The sequence below is a fragment of the Cyphellophora attinorum genome (genome assembly GCF_001299255.1).
Source record: "Cyphellophora attinorum strain CBS 131958 chromosome Unknown Contig38, whole genome shotgun sequence".
NCBI lineage: Eukaryota > Fungi > Ascomycota > Eurotiomycetes > Chaetothyriales > Cyphellophoraceae > Cyphellophora > Cyphellophora attinorum.
In genome coordinates, this window is record NW_017253266.1 from 83428 (window position 1) to 102743 (window position 19316).

Consider the following 19316-nt stretch of genomic DNA (forward strand, 5'->3'; position numbering starts at 1 on the left):
GTGCGGGCGAGAGGCCTTCTTAGGCTCTGGGCTCCCCAGCTGCCCGATCCCAATCTGCCACCTCTACCGCTAAGGGGCAGATTAGACCCGGGCAGGCTGGGGAGCCCGGGGCCTAAGAAGGTCCCTCGCCCGTACGGTTGTGGTGGGGGGAGCGACCTCGGCCTAGGCCTTAAATTTGGGGTCGGCCTGCAGTCGAAGTGTCGAAGTGTCAAAGTGTCGAAGTGTCGAGGTGTCGAGGTCATGACCAATCCCAGCTATCTGAAGTATGACCTCAGGGCCGCGCATAGAGAGTGCGATGCGTTGTCAACGTACAATGCTGTTATCGCATATGAGGCTTTCATCGTCCCCAAAGCGGCCACGTACGGGTTGACTGGTTTTCGATTCATAGCGCTGGTCGTCCACCGCTTGTCCATATACTCAAGTCAGATCGCCCATAATTGACATTAGCTTTCAGTCCGACCGTAGGAGGTGTAATAATTCGTGGTTGAGTCCGCCGTGATTCGTGGTTGAGTCCGCCGTGATTCGTGGTTGAGTCCGCCGTGATTCGTGGTTGAGTCCGCCGTGATTCGTGGTTGAGTCCGCCATGATTCGTGTTCGAGCCCGCCATGATTCGTGTTCGAGCCCGCCATGTCTTGTGTTCGAGCCCGACATGGCATGTTTTCGAGCCCGCCGTGATGTGTGCTCAAGCCCGCCGTGGTTTGTGTTCAAGCCCGCCGTGGTGTGTGTTCGAGCCCGCCATGTATTCTCTGATACTTGTGGTGCCACATGTCTCTAAGTATCTCTTAGAGATCCTCGGAGACAAGCACGTAGGTATGGACGAATGCCTCATGTCTCATCCAGTCAAATGAAGATTGGATCTTTAGAAAGAACTCTCGCGATTAGCCAGACCAGACGATGCGAGCAGCATAACGTACTGTGCCTCTGTGGATTCTTGTTATTGGTTTGGTGACATTGACTCCTAATCGGGACGTGATGTTCTCGATTTTGCCAAGAAAACACTTGTTGGAGAAACAGATCACCTCTTCTGAGTATGTACATGGGTTAAAGTAATGTGGATCGTGGCGAGCGAAGGAGTGACCGGATGGATCCAGGGTGAGAACGAGTCACGAGCGCGGGATAGGGAAACGAGGCAGTGGCAGACGGGTCGCAGACATCCTACAGCGACATCTATCTAAGTACCTAGGCAGAGACCTTCTACAGACCCTGCAGCGTTGCATGATCCATGGGCACGATACGTATCGGAAACGCTGGCATAGTGGGAATCACCATTCACCAGAAGCCCGCGGCCGACTTGGGTCACTTTTAGGATGTGTTTTTGAAAGTATTGTATTGGGTCTACCTGACTGTGCCGTCAGTGCCTCTGGCAGGTGGGCAAGCTCTGGCCAAACGAGTAGGTGAAGGACTTCCTGTCAAGCTATGGATATGGTCCCGCGACGGCGACGGCGACATCACCGGCTTATTGGGTTTCCCCCACTGGCGTCGCCCAACAGTTTCTCTACCAATGATGACGGATGATAGCCATCGAGCGAGTGTGCGATATGCGTAGCCTGGCCCTAAGTCAGCTGTACTCAAATCGCAAGAGCTTTTGGCTGCTGGAGAAAACATCGCGCATGGCTCAGCACAAGGCGAAATGACAGTCGAACAAAGCCTCGTTCAAATGACAGTCCCTGCATGTCGTGGCGTGGCGGAGTGCGCTGAACCGTTGATTTTGTGTGGTCGGCGTCAATGATGACTGGATGAGCAGCCGTTCCAGTGACGAGACTCGAGCAGACGCCCCGAGAACCGTTGGCGCCCGAGAGAGCCAACGAAGGGACTCTCATAGAGCTGTAGCAGATCTATTTCTCACGTCACCCGCGCCCTCATCAACCATTGCCCTTCTGCGTCATGGCAAAACCAGTCGCCGGTATGTCGCATGACTACCTCTCGTTGCACGAGTAACGTGGTGAGATCTCCGCAAAAATTGCATGGCAGACTCTCCCACCCGATTGTGTACGCGGTCTTAATATGCACATCGGTCAACGCAGCCTTTCTGGCAGATGCGATTTCTGCCCCTATATCATACCAAACGTTGTGTCTGCAGTCGTCACAACATGGCACGTCCTTGACACTAGAAAGCTTTTCTGCCTAGGAGAACTTCCAGCGGTTACCGCAGTTGAGGCACTATTGCACAGGTCAATATCACGCCTGTACTGTGGAGAAGACTCGAACATACCTTGCAGAACGTCGTCATCGGCTCATCAGCACTTCTCGTTTGGGCCTGTCGATAGCTGACCTTCTTCTCGTGGCACTTCCCACACTCTAGACTGGTGGAGATACTTTCCTCTTCCTGCGCCACCATCGCATCTGCCAAGTTCTGCTTCTCGAGCTTACTGTCTTCTTCCTTCTGCTCCTGCGACTTCAGTTGTGTAGCATCGAGTTTGACGAGGGAGTCCACCTTGAACTTGCCTTCACCCTTGATGACATTGTGTCGTAATTCGGGATTAGCTTTGTTCTTGAAGTTCTGGTAAAGTGACCTGATCTTCTCCTTGTATGATGCCGAAGACGAGTCGGAGCTAGCGACTTTGGTGAGCACCGCAATCTCAATCGCTATCGCTTTGTCGAGCACGACTTGAGCCTCATAGGTTGTGTTCTGCACAAGACCGTCGTAGAGTAATCCTACGCAATTGTTGCGGGACTTGTCGTTGGGGTAGAGTTCCAAGTTGACTTTGTCGGTCACCTTGGTGCGCTTAGCCGGATCTACCCCTGTAGGTGAACTCGCCTTGGGGGTGGGCGTCGCTGGTTTCGAGGTGGGAGCAGTGCCGTTCGTTTTCGCGACATTTGTTGGCGTAGAAGTCCCTGAAGTATTCTTGGCAGCATTGACGACGTTCCTCCATCTGCCGATGATCTCGGAGGCGAGTTGTGCGACCTGCGGATCGAGACCCTGCACGCCTTTGACCTTGTTTACTATTCTACCGATATTGGTCTCGCGCAGAAGCTGCTCGGTGGGGCGGACATTCGCTTTGAGGTCGTTGAGGATGGCGAGAAGGTTCGACGTCGGTTCTTTGCCAGCGACTGCTTTCTGTAGAGCTTGGCCTTTCGATGCTATCTCTCTTTTGTCCATGGTGAATATTGCGCTTGCGCGCGCTACTCCTTCGTTACCAATGAAATCTGAACGTATCGCTTCTGTACAGTGATAGACGGGTGAGCTATCGATGCAGTCAGTCGCTGGTCGAGAAGTAATCTGTCCTTAAAAGAAGTGATCGGGCAGGTCGGGAAAACAAAGAGCGAGTGTCGCGTGCGAGCAGCAGATCACTGTCAGGCTGCTCTTGCCTGCATTTCCGTGCATGCAGTTGCCCCTACCGCCTGCGACCGCAGATCTCATAATGTGCGCCAACACTTGCCAACGCAAAGCAGCCAAACGCATGCCGAGTGAAGGAGGGGCACGAGCGACGGAGTGACCTACCGATGTCAATTATTCTGAGGCTGCGACCTTGCGCTCTTGACTATTAATACGTGCACTCGATTCGACACGATCGATAGGCGATGGCGATACTTGGACGGCGCAAGTGCAGTTCGGCTGGTCGCACCTCTTGTCTTGTTTCAAGTGCTGATGTCGAGGGCTGAGGGCCGCCGTGAACTCGAATATACTCTCTGGCCGCTCGCCTGCTCTGAAAACCCTAACCCTACGTTTGTCGCGATTCGCGCGTTCACGTGCCTTCCGAGCTCATGACCTCCACGAGCATGTCATTCATCTGTGGAATTGATGAATGTAGGGGAACGTAAAGCACGACATGCCGTACTGTGGATTTGAAGTGATCGATATTCAACTACACGATGCTAGTACACGAGTCCAGACTCATCCTCGTACCCAGTATAAGAAGCGCCTTTTCAGTCCACGAACTTTCGCTTAGTATTCCAGTGTGACTTCCTGGCCCTTCACGCGGCCAATGACGATATCAGCAGCATACTTAGGAATAACCTCGTCATCATGAAGCATTTCAAACTCCTCCGTAGCGTCCCGACCCATGTGTGAGAAGAGCGCCTGAGGACCACCTGGGTGTTCGTCTAGCCAGTTCGTGACATCCATCACTACGCCCTTGACCGCGATCCACTGCAGACTGTTAGCACTGTCGACACCATGCGAATCACGGAAAACTTACCAGATCATCCTTCTTGTTGTGCTTCGCAACCTCCTCGAGCGAATACTCCTTCTCGGGAACCTTGAAGTCCTTGACATCGTTGGTCTCCTTCTTTTTGCCGGGATCAGCCGATTTGTTGCCATCCATGACGGGCGCGGCGCTCTTCTGTGCTTGCTGATCTGTTACACCATTGCCAACTGATGCAGTCTGGCCCTGACTCTGGCTCTGACCTTGAGCCCACTCCACGGAGATCTTGCCTGGTGTGTTGGGATCGATGTGCAGTGAAATTTGTCCTAATCTCTGGTTCGCAGAGCCAGCACCGCCTGATGTGAGCTTCTGGAAGAGGTACTGTGATGCAGATGCACCAGCGACACGACCGTATACAACACAGCCAAGCAGTGATGAGCCACCAAGACGGTTGGCACCGTGAACACCACCAGCCAATTCACCGCAAGCGAAGAGCGATTCGAAGGGCTTCTTCTCCGAGTTGAGGACCTGGGCCTTGTCGTTGATCTCCATACCGCCCATGGTGAAGTGCAGGACTGGCTCCATAAGAGCGACGTGGAAGTCGTCGTCAACGTTGACTGGCATGTTGTGGAAGTACTTCTTGTTCCAGGGGTCCTTCTCCTTGCCTTCTGCGACTGCGTTGTATGTGGCAAAGCTCTTCCGGAGTGCATCCTCACCGCAACCGATCTCCTTGGCAAGTTCCTTACCAGTCATCTTCTTCATCAGACCACGGCCAGAGTAATGTCTTGTGTGAAAGTCGAGAGTATTTGAGGCTTTGGAGTTGAGCACCAGTCGGATTGGCCACTTGCCCTTCTCCTTCTCTTCCCACATCTTGTTGGAGACGTAGTCACGGTGGCCCAAATCGTCGCAAAAGCGCACTCCATCACTGTTGAGTAGAATACCACCTTCGCCACGAAGAGCCTCGGCAGCCAAGAACTTCCATTTTGAACCAGGATCTTTGGGGTCGACTAGACCTGTGGGGTGAACCTGAACTTTGTCCATGTCGATATCGTTGGCGCCAATCTTCATGAGCATTTTGTGGCCATCTCCCGTGGCGTGGGTGCCGTTGGTCGATGCTAGATCGAATGTATCTGGTCTGTGCTTCTTGAGAAGGGAGTCTTCGGTAAAGTCGGCAGCATATCCACCAGTTGCCAGAACGACCACACCATCAACTTGGTGTGTCTCGCCACCGAACTCGTACTTGAGACCAGTGATCTTGTTGCCATCCTTGATCAGCTCGGTGACTTTGGCCTTCTTGATGACCTGCACTCGATCTGGATCTGACTCGGTCAACTCTTCGAGACGCTGCATGAGAGCATATGTGATGGCCATGCCGGGGAACTTCGCATCGTGACCTCTGTGTGTTCTTGGGAATGAGTGGCCACCTAACCGGGAGACGAGGGTCAAATCGAGGTTGAAGACATCCTGCAGCCACTCGACCGCCGATGCAGATTGGTATGTGAGGACTTTGATGAGGTCTGGTCGAGCCTTGTCACGGGCAGACTTGAGTGTGTCTTCGTAGAATTGCTTGACGCTGTCGCCAATTTGGTGGTCGACTTGTGTGCGGGTAAGGGCACCGTTGATGCCGGATGTGGCCTTTGTGCTGTTGCCGCCAAAGAAGTCTAGTCAGAGCAGTCAGCGATAGATCAGTCAATGGTACGAAGAGCTTCTCACTGTTCTTGTCGAGCACGAGCACATTGCCACCGTTGAGGTAGACAGTGTGCGCAGCGCTGAGGCCGGAGAGGCCGCCACCAACAACGATGACACGAGGAGGCGTCATTGTGCTGTTCTGTATATGTCTATCTGCAATTTCGGGTGGTCACGTCTGATTGCGACAGGTATAAGGGAAGAATAGATGTGCTCGGAGAGATGGCTGAAGAGAGGAGCAGCAGCTTAAAAAGAGACTCTTAGTGAGAGTGTGAAGAAGCGAAGTCAAGTCGAGTCGAGATGCCTCGGCTGCCCCACAGTTGTGAAGGCCGCCCAGTCAAATGCCACCTAATTCAAGTCACGCGGTTACCAACAGCAACGACTCGAATGCCTAAAATGTTTCTACATCTCGTTATAGGGACACTGATGCACTGCTTCGCCGCGGTGTTCTTCGCTGGTACTGACTGTTAGCCGTTCGCGACACAAGCCGACCGACTGCCGCCGACGAGCAATTGAAGGCAATCATGCACTGAATCTTGGGGAAAGAAAGGACTTCCGTCCGGGGAGTGGCTTTGGCCTGGTCTGGGGCCCGCCGGGTCACCAAATACCGAAATCGGCTTTGCTCCGGCCCCAAGACGATCATGTGCTTCTTCACATGTCGAGCTTACCCAGCCAAAGATCGCGAGTGCGCATGTGAAAGCGAAGGTCAGCAACATTTGAATTCCATGCTTCAATACTCCTAGAACCTGTCGTGGAAATCCCAACCGTGTTATGCCAACGCGTCCATCGCCTGCGCCTATCCCAGGCAGCCCGTCCGCTGAACGCCAAATTGGGAGGCATCTACTGCGCTGCCCCATGCTTGCAATCGTACATTTGCTTCCACTATTGAAATTCCGCCGATCGCACGGAAGCACTCATCATGTCCTCCGCCCAGCAGATCATGACATGACCGGATCGCCAAGTCATGGTCCCGGGCAATGATTGAGCGCACTGCCTATCAGCCACCAGCTGACGCGTTGGTCGGAACTATCCGCGTGCCTTACATGGTCTTCCCATGCGAACATACAGCACCACGAAGCGGAAGAACAGCACCGTGTTACGTTCCATTCATAAGCCTAGTTTAGATGTCGTGGGCCATTCACTCATCGACGACGCTGAAGAAACTGGAATTTCGATGCGCAAAACTTCTCCTGGACCGTTTCATGACGACCGAACTGAACTTGCCGAACTTCTCAGTGATGGCGACCGCGACCCATTCATCCTTCTGGACAGTAACGACATACTGCTCGTTGGCGTCACAGCTGACAAGTTGATCTTCGTACCAGAAGTAGCGCTGGTCTGTTTCTGTGTGGACTGATCGTTCTTGTAGAACATGGTCAATTTGAGGGTTTGGTACCGCATTTTGACTATGGGCGTGGTCGAGCAGGTAAGTGATCGGCTTTCGATTCCTGCAGAAAGGACCCAATTCCTCGGTGATGTCTTGTGTGGTACGTTTCCCAGGTGACCTCTTCCGTACTTCGGAAATCCGATTCAGATGACGCGGTCACAAATGTTTAGCCGAGGTCGATTTGCGTACACGTTCTGGCAGCCAGCAGAACTTCGAGCGGCAGGTATGCGAGAATTACGACGGGTGTAAGATAGGGAGAGTACGACAACGAGCAAGAACGACCGGCACGCGACGTCCTTATTATGAATGGCAAACAGCCCCGCGATCTGGCCGACATCATCGTCGTTTCCCACTGTCAACGGAAGGCAGATCCGGTCTCTGATTGGTCGATTGACACGACCTCACGAAGTCTTTCGGGATCAATCGGGTCTCGACTCTTGGACTCGGAGTCGATCCTATCAACAGCGGGAGTATGTTACTGTGCATGTTGCCAAGTATGCGTGCCGGAACATCGTTCTGATTCCACGGGTGCTGAGGACGGCACGGGTAAGATATCTGCGTCTGGGTTGCTGTCCTCGTCGCCCAGAAGATGACTGCCAACAGCACCCCATTCATGACCACCACTTCACCCTTCACGCCCAAGCCTACCAAGGCACGACCTTCCCGTCATACTGCCGAAACACCGCCTTGCCTACATCTCCCTTACCCTTCCCCTCCGCCTCCTCCAGAATCACCTTCAACATTCCCCCAATACTCTCCTCCTGCTCCAACACCGCCCTCGGTCCACCCATATCCGTCTTAACATGCCCAGGATCCATGATCAACACCCTTATCTTCTTTTCCACCACCGCCTTCTCAACCGCCAAATGGACCGAAACCATGTTCAACATTGCCTTGCTGGCGCTGTATACCGTCGCGCCGCCAAAAAGCGCCCGTCCAAATGATCCGAGCCCGCTGGTCATGTTCAAGATCACAGCGCCAGGTGCGAGAAGCGGCATGAGCTTTTGTATAAGCAGCGCGGGTCCAAGCACGTTGACGTCCAGGTGATTATGCATCTCTGGGCCAGTCAAGGTGAGCGCAGTCTTCTGCGAGACTGCATTGATGGCGGCATTGTTGATGAGAAAATTGATCTGTGGATGGCTGGAGGAAGTCTTCAGCGACTCAGCGAAGGCTGTGATGGAGGCTTCGTCCGAGGTCTCGCATTCGTGGATGTGGACGTTATCGTTCTTGATGGCATTGAGGCCACTCAGGTCGGTCTTGCTGAGCGAGCGGACGAGCGCGAGGACGGTATTGTCTTCTTTGCTGGCGACGAGCTGTCGCACAAACTCCAAGCCTAGACCCCGGTTTGCCCCAGTTATGACCCACGTAGGCATGCTGTCGGGTAGGTTATGTTCTCGAGGGATCTAATCTCGTAGGTCCTATGTAGATAATTGACCAAATCTCGGCTTGTTTTGTGCACAGATTGACGGCGGAGAGGCTCTATTCGAATATCGCTGCGCAACCAGATTTTATACAACTCCTCTGTCCGACCGTGTAGGTCCTGATTTCTTCGCATTTGTACGTCGAACTCCCCACGATATCCCACAAACTCGGATTTCCAAGCCACCCCAGATATCTGCCGCCATCCCGCTCTAGTCATGACGAAAGGCCATCGAAATCATCCGGTTCGAGCAGTGACTGGATCGGAGGCGAGGGGCACCTGGCTGTGGTGCTCCGGCGGGCAGCATATGACGCTCGTCGGCCTTTTAGCCGGATTGGCCGATCCCATATATGGCAGGTGAGACTGTCACACGCTCGAGTACCATTGAGTTGCAATGGCTATAAAACCCATGGCAAGGCAACAAGGTGGTCAATGAAATCAGTGGGGACTAGTGTAATTAAGGGATATTGATTCTGGCGACGCGACCAAAAACATGTGATGTGGCCTGATTGTGAGAGAATGGCAACGATGATAGAGTCCACGGGTGATCATTCTCGGACCACATTCATCAGATGACTTCGCGAAGCACACGCGCCATCAGTACACATTGTGCTGTTTTCCGACCAGGTCAACTACGATTGCGGTGCGCCTTGCGATTGCATGTGGTCGGCCGCCCACGAGCACGTATCCATGGGCGCTTCCATCGGCCTGGGCCACCGGCGCAGCAGTGTTAAAACACTGAACAGGCGCCGTCACAGACCTTCGTCGTCGGAGTATATTGAAGTAGCTGGGATTGCAGTAAAAGCATGCAACGCTCGGGTAGGTGTGTCTAACAATGTGTCATTCGACTCTGCGAAATTCAGCAAGATGCTTTCTTCAGGCAACCGGGCCAATCGACCTAGCCTTGAGAGAAAGGATGAAGCCATCGGCCCACCCCATGCTGAGCAACCAAGTCCTTCTCATCTGCCCACGCCTTGCTCACAAATATCTCATTGACCTGATCTCCAGCATTTTGCAAGCTGACCCACTCGCCCATGCCCAGTCTTTTCGGCGCGACACGCTGACCACGTCCACCCTCACCGAGCATGATCAGGTTGCCGGGCCGATACTTCTTGTTCTTCTCCATGCGTTCGATGACGCTATTGTGGATTTTCGCATCGCGTGGAATGTCACGGACCTCGCCGCGAGGTAGCGGCCAATTGATGGCCTTCCAGGATCCATCAGGCTGCAGATCCATGCGGCGGAACGGGAGGCATTCAAGTATCTTCCAGCCAGCGACTGAAACACCTGAAAAGCCTTTGTGGTAGCGCAGACAATCGTGAACGAAGCCCGTGGTAGCAGAAGCGTGCAAGGCTGCACCAAAGCGTTCACGTTGCTTCTTGTCCGGCTTTCCGTTGGCATCTGACTTCTGCGGCGTACAATTGAGTGCAAGAAGCTTTTCCTCGTCGAATATCAGACCGGCCTTTTGTGCTTCTTGTACCATCCAAACAAGAGCCTGATGGGCGCAAGGCCACGTCTCTGTACGGTGCTTTCTGTAGCCTCCGCCAATGTCGCTGTGGTTGCCCGCAAACCTATGGCGCTTAGCATGGTCCAGCAGAAACGGTGCTCGTCAGGACGACAGGGTACTCACCACACCTCGAGCACATCCTGAGGGTCATGTAGATCTGAGAAGCGACGACGAAGGTCATGCCGCTTCAGGGGGACCTCAGACTTCTGCGTCCCGCCCTTTCCACTGAGGCTTTCATTGCTGGCAGATAAATTACTGTCAGGTGTGAACGCGGCGTTCCGCTTGGGGAACTTGTCGCGGTCGCCGGTGGCTGGTGGCTCGATAGCCGTGGTTCCGCCTTCCGCCGCTGGTGCCTCGTGGTCCTTTGCATTCCCTTCGGTGGAGGCCCCGAAAAGCTTCCATTTCAAAAGAGGGAGCCCTTTCTTGTCACTGTCAGGCTGATCTTTGGGTTGGTACATGGAGGGAAGGTCACTGAGATAACGATGAGATTTTGGCCGGTTCTGTTGATGCTTCTCTTTCTCCGGCGGATTGCCTGCAATCAGATCTACTCTGAATTTAGCCCTTCGCTCGTCGATACTGACTGCGTGTCGGATGAGCTTGGCACTTGTCTTTGCTGTGTATGGGAACGCTTTGCGACCGAGAAAGGGTACCTCGAATTGGGGGACCGAGTTGACGGTGTCGAAGAGACCAATGAAGCGGATTCGGCGGACGGGACGACAGAAAGTCTCGCGAAAGCCCTTCATGAAGTTGTAGAGCTTAAGCGTCTCTTGTCTGTCCTTCTTCGACTTACCACCTTTCCTCGTTTGCTAACGCTCGAGATGTCAGCAGCAGAACTACTCTAGCCAACGGAAAGCCTGCCTGTCGATGCAAGCAGAGGCCTCTGCGAGAGGCGATATATCAGAGTGAACTCACCTATGCGGCAAAGGTGCTCCATGCGAACTTTGCTTGTTCGTTGGACCCGGCGGTAAGCAGGCCGATGTGGTCGAGCATCTCGCGAGAAAACGAGCCGTGTACGCTCCGCGAGAAAAGCCGAATAAGTATAAATCATCCTCGGCTGTGTACTTCTTGGTGTCAGCATCGTCTTAGCCCCAAGTCCTGGCGCATAATATAAAGCATAGAAGCAGGATCGCGATTGAACATACGAAGTTCATGAGGAATCTGTTGTTCACGTCAGCATCTAGGCCCGGGTATATTACCACGCCGGCATGCGAAGGACGAACTTGTAGCCTGCCATGACGTGCTCCCCGACGTTCGCACCGAAGGCTATCGCACCCATTAGACTGAACATATTGGGGCAATATGGGTATAGGTACCGAGATCATTCGCCTTGATCCATGCGGATTTGACCTTGTTGTAAGGACTCGCGGCATTTGTGTTGGGAGCCTCGATGTATGTACCGAGACCTGCGTTGTACCACGAATATTGCTTTGGCTCGCTTCGATCGAGCAGACGATAGATTCTCAAGACGTTGGAATCTCTTTCGTCGCCGGTGTAGGTGTTCCCAGTCCCATCAAAGCAGAGGACAAAGCTGTCACGTTTGATGCCATCGGGCCGAGTGGAGGACATGATAGGACCAGCGGCTTAGGTCTATGACTGCCAGTGGTAGTAATATGACCGATAAGAATGAAGTAAGGCGTGTATTAGGCGTACGATGACGGATACGTAGGAATGCAGGAATTGCGTGTGAGACAAGTAGATGATGGGCCATTTGCAGGCCGCAGCTTCGCATGGTTGAAGTGCGTGGGTCGTGCCTACCTACAAGTAGTCCCAACGTCTGGCGTGCTTGCAGGTGCACTCAACGTGGCTCCTTCCTGGCATAGAATTACGGCATCATTAAGCCTGGCAGGTTGATCGTTGGGCCTGGGAACAGAACTGGCAGGTGTTGGACTCGCATGGGACTGGCGGTCGCGACGATCCAGGACACCGATCAGTGTATGCAGGTACGTCCATACGTGCGTGAGTCTGGGTTGATACTGCCGACAGTCGCTCAACGGTGGCATTCTGAGTCGCCGTCGGTGGCTACAGTCATCCGGTCTTGCGATGTCCTTTCACGGCCAATAAGAAGGTTCATGGGCTGCTCTGGCTCTGGTCTCTCCCGCGTCGAGCATTCATATCCTGACCAGTCTTAATGCTGCTTCGCAAGTAGAACTCGGACATTGATGAGATTTGACAGATCGCGGAGATCGGAAGGCAGAGATGAGATCTGATTTTACACGCGAACGCGGTCGGACACGCGAAAATCCATCTAACCCTTTTCGGCGCGTCATGATTTCGAAGTCGTGGAGGACATCTGCGGCTGCCAAACCGTGCTTCGGACCATTAGACAGCCCGTATTGAGCAAGGGATCGTCGCGGATGATGGCGCGAGGCAGTGCAGCGGCTGAAGAGGCCTCAGACTTCGAGAAGCAGCGACTCGCCAACATCGCTGAGCGAGATGCACTTCTCAGGAAGCTCACCTCCGAGGCACAGGCGCAAGGTCAATTCCTGCCTCCAGCAGCACTCAATGGCACTCAGAAGAAACGACCGGCAAAGCCAAAAGGACCACCGGCGAAAAGAATCAAGAAAGAGGATATCCAGCCTCGCAGAGTCAGCTCGCGCCTGAAAGGCATCGAAGCGGACAGCGAGGTTGCTCGGCAGAAAGAAGAGAAAGAGTATGAGGAGCGGAAAGTCGAAGAGCAGAAGAGGCGTGAACGAAAGGTCGACGATGTGTGGTTCGACGGCAGCCTGCTGATTGGTACGGATACCTTGCTCGAGGGGGTCGCAAAACCCGGCGAGCGCACCTTTGATAGCGATGATGTCAAGGAGACCACAGACAAGGATGTGAAAGCCCTCAGGGAGAAGATGAGTGGGTTGAAGCTCTGGGGCGAATGGGATCCTGGCAGGATCAAGCTTGTGCCGGAAAGAATATACAGCATGTCGTTCAATCCAACAGCAGACAAGCCTGTGGTTTTCGCTGGCGACAAGCTGGGTAACCTGGGAATCATTGACGCAAGTCAGAGCAACGGCGATGTGAAGAAGGAAGACGACGAGGACGAGGACGATGACGACCCAGATCCAGTCATCAGCCAGATAAAGCCGCATACGAGGACAATCTCAGCCATGCACACACATCCGAGCAAGCCCGGGACGTTGTTCACTGCCAGTTACGACAGCTCAATACGTGGCTTGGATCTTCAGAAGGGTGTTGCAGTCGAGATATATGGACCTGAAGCGAAGGACGAGGACGATCCGATCTCGGGTATCGACATGGCCATCGCAGATCCGAACGTGGTGTATTTCACGACTTTGAACGGCGGCTTTGGGCAGTACGACACTCGAACTAAGGCTAACGACGCGACGACATATCAGCTCTCCGAGAAGAAGATCGGCGGCTTTTCGTTGCATCCACTTGCACCTCACTACTTGGCCACAGCGTCATTGGACCGCACAATGAAACTCTGGGATTTGAGGAAGATCACGAAGAAGCTACCGACGTTAGTTGGGGAACACGAGAGCAGGCTGAGTGTATCTCATGCAGCATTCAATTCAGCCGGACAGGTCGCAACAAGCAGCTATGACGATACTCTGAAGATATACTCATTTGGTCTTGGCCAGCACACGAAGAAGGGCACTGATGCCCTTGAGAGCATGAAGACTTGGAAAGCAGGTCACCAGCTGGACGAGGATGTAATGAAGCCGGAGGTAGTGGTACGACACAACAATCAGACCGGTCGATGGGTGACCATCCTGCGACCACAGTGGCAGCGGCGGCCTCAAGATGGACATCAGAAGTTTGTTATTGGAAACATGAATCGATTTGTCGATGTGTATGCGGCTGATGGGACGCAACTTGCTCAGCTAGGCGACGACTTGGGCGAGAATCGTATCAGTGCTGTGCCGGCAGTCAGCGTACTACATGAGACGCAGGACTGGGTTGCCGCCGGGACAGCTAGTGGGAAATTGTGCCTTTGGATGTAGTCGTCGATTTACTGAAGCCCTGCCCGTGCTCGCAAAATGCCCATCAAATGCAGACACTTGAAGACGCTCGAAGTCAGAGCCGCTAAAGAATCTTGGAAGTCAAGTAAGGGAAGCTGACTCTGCTGCTCAACAGCGATGAAGACGTGGTGAACATCGAGGGTCATGTACGGTCAGGATTGCTACTGTGCCCTCCTTGAGCAGGTCATCTACGGTGAACCCTTTCTATGTATTGATGCCCGTGTCAACCTCGTCTGTAGTCTCCCGAGTCGATTCGCGCAATGCTATCAGAGCAGTAGCGCTCTCCCTGACCGAAAAGAGCTGGTGAGCAGCTACAAATCTGTTCTGAACCACAACGCCACGTCACTAAGACTACTGCTGAAAAGTGCCCCGGCGACGCCTGTTGTCCTGGCTCACGAGTACCAGACCCTCAACCCGCGCCGCCTCTCTGAAAGCGAGCATATTGTTATCACCCTTGGCGAGAACTGTGCTTTCAACCCTACCGAACACACCGGCGGCTTTCGTGCCGAGCTCATCGAAATCGCTTCCGCAGCTCGACTTACACGCACGACCCCGGATTAGCATACAAAGCAGCCTTCGTTGTGATCTCACGCGTCATCAGGAGCGACCTTCCAACCACCGAGCGGCATAAGAGGAGGAAGACGGACAAGACGATCCCCTTCGCCACATGTGTACCCGGTGGACTTCAAAGCAGGGTCATTGAGCAAGTACGGCTTACGGGGAAGACACACGACTATGGCAACAGCGGCGATAACTACAAGTACGACAACGCCCATCATTGTGCTTGGAATATCCGACAGGGAGGACTTCACCACGGCGAGGCGATGTGCAACAATCTACAAGGGCTACGTGCAAAATCTATCAGATATCTACAGCACAGTCATGGCGACGACAGCGATCTATGAACATACAACACCCCCCGAAGGCTTCGCAACAGCAAAGCCAGACGATGGGTGTACACACATATGACTTCAAATACCAACATATCTCATTGCTCAAGTATGGCAAATTTGAAATATGGCAATATTATTCGACGTATGTTGTACAAAGGAAGGAAAGAAAATCTCTGACGGAACTGGGTGGAGCGAGAGCTATATACCCTGATCTTCGAAGAGCACATGTCAGCACTTGCATTCAAAGATGGGGGTGGAGTCACTTGGACTGATGTTGATGCCGCAACAAACCAGACTATGGAGCACTCTGCGGGAGGCAGCAGGCATTTGACGATTTTTCATTGGGGCGGAGCGCGGGACAGAACGGCTGGAGATGCTGCCACTCTATGATCCTAGATTGTGGTAGTTCCGGCCTTTCAGTCCAGAAGCGAGCGCTTGGAGGAGCGGGCTTTGAGTCATTATGCGCAAGGGCGGCAAGTATTTGGCGATTTTTCATTGGATAGGACATCGGAGCATGTGAATTGCAAGGCGGAAACTGCTTGATCCGAGGATCTGCCACCGAGCCATCCTCAGTTCTGACTCCGCTTGTGACTGTTCAGTGCAAGAAAGTTCAGGTTCTGAGGTGTTTGTCGATAGTGGCATGTGAAGAGACACAGCGGGCGTTCGTATGAGCCAGGAGGACTCTGCGGGCCTTCGATGCGTTTGCAAGCATGCCTGTCCGATACTCGTTTTCGTGCTTTGAATAGATGTTGTGCCTGCCAATGAAGCACGGAGTTCGATACCGTTGTTGCCAGTGTACCTGTGCGAGGCCAAATTCGGAGGCTTTCGATCGTCGACACATGCCGGCCGGTCTTGTTGACAGGGATCAGGCGGGAGAGGTTGGAAGGGGTGGGGCGGAAATTTGCGCAGTCGAGGCATCCATGGATGTGAAGTGCAACCAAGCTGCTAGCCTAACTTTATCAGGTAAAATATCGCTGAATTATGACCAATGAAAGGACTAGATTCTTTCCGCTCGTATTCGTGTTCGTAAGATCATGATCTGCCGCTAGTTGATTTCGACCGACGAGGCTCGACAGATGTACCTTGGTCGTCGTATGGATGTGTTCAAGCGCTTTCGAGTGCATACCGGAGGCCTTCAGTTGTGCTGCAAGTGCTTTGCTCGCACAGATCGAACAACGCGGTCTGAAAATTACGCTAATCATACGGACGACCAGAATAATCATACCACAAATACGGACAAACTTCTGATTCTCTTCAACTGAGAGCTTCAACGCGTCTGACTCCTCCAAAATTGCTCAACCGAGGCTTTGCCGACCCCGCGCGAGTCCACTGCGGTAATCTGAAGCCAATGAAGCTCGTTTTCGGTTTCCTCCGACTCCACCCCGCCGTGATCTGAGGGTGTAGCACCCATCAACCTTCCGCAGCAGGTTGATCTGAAGTCCTCCGCCCCCACCCAGTGACTCACAATCATGATCTACACTGCCAATTGCCGCCTCCGGGGTTGATCCGAGGGCAGCTTCGGACTCTATATAGGTGCCTCTCTACCCCCGACTCTGAGAATTTTTCTTTCCTTCCTTCACACTCCTTCCTGCCTTTCCAAGTCGATGCAGATTCCTCGATTGTATCTTTTCGTATGTGGTTTGCTGCTCTGGGTAGTCATCACATCCTCATCTCTTCGTGTGTGGTCTGTTGATGGATGACCATCACATTGCCATCGATGATTGACTCGCTTCTACTGTTTGGTTATGAGCCCGGAGGTAGAAGCCATGTCATGAGATGTCAGTGTCATGGGATGATTCTGTCAGCAGACTTCACACGAAGAGATGCGGACGTGGTGGCCACTCACAGCAGTGGACCACATGCGAAAAGGTACAGTCCAGGTCTCTGCATCGACTTGGAGAGGTGGGAAGCAGTGCTTTTTTCTTTCTTTTTCTGATGCCGAGAACTCATCTAAAAGCTCGCTCCGACCCTAGCAAATGGTCGTAAAATATTTCTCGTCTGAGCACACGAACCCACTCCTCCGTGTGAGAACCACGAAGGTCCAACCAGGTCCCACCAAGGATATGTGGCTAAACTACCAGTGAAAGGAGTATCACGACCTCTCGCTGAGAGGAGTCCAAACCAACCCGTCCTGAGCAAGACGACATCCAGAAAGGCTCTCATGCTTGGAAGTAATCTCGTAGGTGTAGTCTCTACTTTGATCGTAGGCTGTAGTCGTTTCGTGATCGTCGCTTTGCCCTCCGTAGTTCGTGAATGCTCCTTCCCTCCGTAGTTCGTGAACACTCCTTCCCTCCGCTGTGAATGTTTCCCTGTGCTTGCTTTTGTTCGCTGCCAGTGTGCTTCCTTCCCCTCGCTGTGCTTCAAGTTCCCTTCGCTGCCTGTATTTGCTGACATGCTCTCCACTGTACTTGCTCGCTTGTAGCCCTTCGCCTCACCGCCGCCTGTAGTACCTGCCAAAGCTTTCTTCGGTTATCAGCTTTGTCGTCTACGGGTGCTACCGCTTCCACTGCTTGTAGTCTCTGATGTCGCATTCTCCAAGAAGTGCCGTCTCCCGTTCCGCATCTTTGTGAGGCCTATCACCGCCACCAACTGCCCTTAGCTCCGCCGTGCTGTTGCCCACATCTTGTCATCGTCACCACCTCCTCGTCAGCGCTTTCTCGTTTCTGCCATGTGAGCACCCTCTTCTCAGTATTGTCGTCTTAGCTTCCTAGCTAAACAGGCCTGTTGCAGACGTGGCTTGCTTTGCTTGCTGCATGTGCGTCGGTTCTTGATCTCGTCTTCCTGCATGTTTTCTCCGCCACCTTCCCATGGGGTCTTCCTCATGGTAAAATTATATGATGCCTTTGTTCTATTTGTTGGCGATGTTACTCGTATACGTCGGGTGTGTTCGCCGCGTTGATTTCAGTGCAAGGACGCTGCACTTAGACGCAGCTGAGTGCTATCGTCTGTGGTGGAGCTCGTCGGAGTTTTAGATGCGACCCTCATTTCGTTGAAGAGTACGCTGCGTGATAGCGGCGGAAAGAAACTATTGATTCGATGCTAGGCGCCGTTGAACCTGAAACTGTAGGATTAGACGATAGTCGCAGCCCATGAGACAACTCATCGCAGTCTGCTGACGAATTTCGCGATCAATACCGCGGCCAGGCGGCCTTCATCAGTGTTAACTCGATTAGCAGCAGATTTAAATCAGTCGTGGCAGTCGCTCTCACAGTACAGCGGTTGTCTTTACTACCTTGCCATCCAGCAGCATAGACAAAGTTCCACAACCTACCTTGAACAATACTACAGAACATCAGACGAGCGCATTCGAACGGCATCCGCCATTCAACAGGTCACTCCCGGAGGTATCACGTACGTTAGAGCGGACAATATTGATCAGGGCAGCGCGCGCACTCCGCGAGCCGCCGAAGTTACTGAGTCGAAACCGTCCAGCGTTCCAGACTCTTCGCCTTTGGCTCAGCCACTCATCGACAACGCGATGCGTGAATACAGACACGAGCACGGGCTCGACCTCGTCGACACAGCCGACGAGACTCCTGTCGATGCGAAGTGTAATGGTTGAGAGAATGCTGGTCAGGCCGTCAAAGTCAAGTTCAAGAGCTTCGGGAAGTAGCAGCCTACTGGTGGCCGCGGTTGGTAGATGCCTGGAACAGCTGGGGTACGAAGACATTCTCGAAGGCGTTGGGCAGCACCTGGCCCGTCGTCGCGAAGATTTTATGGAACTTGAACATCGACAGAAGGCAGCCATCAGCATTGCGGCTCAAGCCCGATGCGGACTTTTCCTTGTACGAAGGCTTCCAGGAACAGGCGAGACACATCTTGCAGATCTGGACGCAGTACTTGGTCGAAGAGGTTCCGGCCAACGGCATGATGCTCACAGGGATGAAAATCGAGGGCGAGCCCGAGCCCGTGGAGAATCGAGCTGAAATTGAAGGCGTTACTATACTGCGCCAGGTCATCTGAGTCCAACTCAATAAGCGGGCAATCATGCTCCTTCTTTTCTTTCTCTTCCTCTTCAGTCAGATCGGTCTTTGTATCGCGCCAGATCGGCCTTGTTGTCCCTGTGCTGTAGTGTCCTCGTCGTGTCAAGCCAGGCTCTCCCATACTCTCAGACCAGTCTCCCCGTCTCATGGCACTAGTCTTACCCTCATTTCAGATCAGTCCGCCTGTCCCGTCATCGGGAGGCCTCTAGACACGCCTCGAGACGCCAGTGCGAGTGTTTGAACTTGAGAGCTGGTTGTCGGGGACCACGCCCATGTGAATACAGTCGATGCGCGCTGAAGGTCTGAGCTAGATGCTCGTTGCGAGGATTGTCATGGTTCAGTATATCTTCTCGTTGCCGCTATCTATCTCGCTCGACCCGC

At 53.3% G+C, this 19316-nt stretch overlaps 5 protein-coding genes across 5 annotated transcripts; 1 reads left to right on the forward strand and 4 right to left on the reverse strand.

The window, feature by feature from the left end:
• Positions 1–2124: 2124 nt before the first annotated feature.
• AB675_4765 (Transcription elongation factor S-II) lies at positions 2125–3100 on the reverse strand (the record flags this gene model as incomplete). The annotated part of the gene is made up of 2 exons (XM_018144926.1): positions 2125–2160; positions 2213–3100. The coding sequence occupies 2 exons, from the start codon at positions 3098–3100 to the stop codon at positions 2125–2127; spliced, it is 924 nt and encodes a 307-aa protein (XP_017995589.1).
• A 786-nt stretch (positions 3101–3886) lies between these two features.
• Positions 3887–5904, reverse strand: AB675_4766 (Fumarate; the record flags this gene model as incomplete). Its single annotated transcript, XM_018144927.1, has 3 exons — positions 3887–4090; positions 4140–5746; positions 5799–5904. The coding sequence occupies 3 exons, from the start codon at positions 5902–5904 to the stop codon at positions 3887–3889; spliced, it is 1917 nt and encodes a 638-aa protein (XP_017995600.1).
• Positions 5905–7802: 1898 nt separating this feature from the next.
• On the reverse strand, positions 7803–8531 carry AB675_4767 (C-factor; the record flags this gene model as incomplete). Its single annotated transcript, XM_018144928.1, has 1 exon — positions 7803–8531. One exon carries the CDS (start codon positions 8529–8531, stop codon positions 7803–7805), a length of 729 nt encoding a protein of 242 aa, XP_017995611.1.
• Positions 8532–9476: 945 nt separating this feature from the next.
• On the reverse strand, positions 9477–11651 carry AB675_4768 (uncharacterized protein; the record flags this gene model as incomplete). Its single annotated transcript, XM_018144929.1, has 5 exons — positions 9477–10149; positions 10209–10891; positions 11228–11243; positions 11306–11348; positions 11399–11651. 5 exons carry the CDS (start codon positions 11649–11651, stop codon positions 9477–9479), a joined length of 1668 nt encoding a protein of 555 aa, XP_017995564.1.
• A 791-nt stretch (positions 11652–12442) lies between these two features.
• On the forward strand, positions 12443–14041 carry AB675_4769 (DNA damage-binding protein cmr1; the record flags this gene model as incomplete). Its single annotated transcript, XM_018144930.1, has 1 exon — positions 12443–14041. The coding sequence occupies one exon, from the start codon at positions 12443–12445 to the stop codon at positions 14039–14041; it is 1599 nt and encodes a 532-aa protein (XP_017995626.1).
• Positions 14042–19316: the final 5275 nt, after the last annotated feature.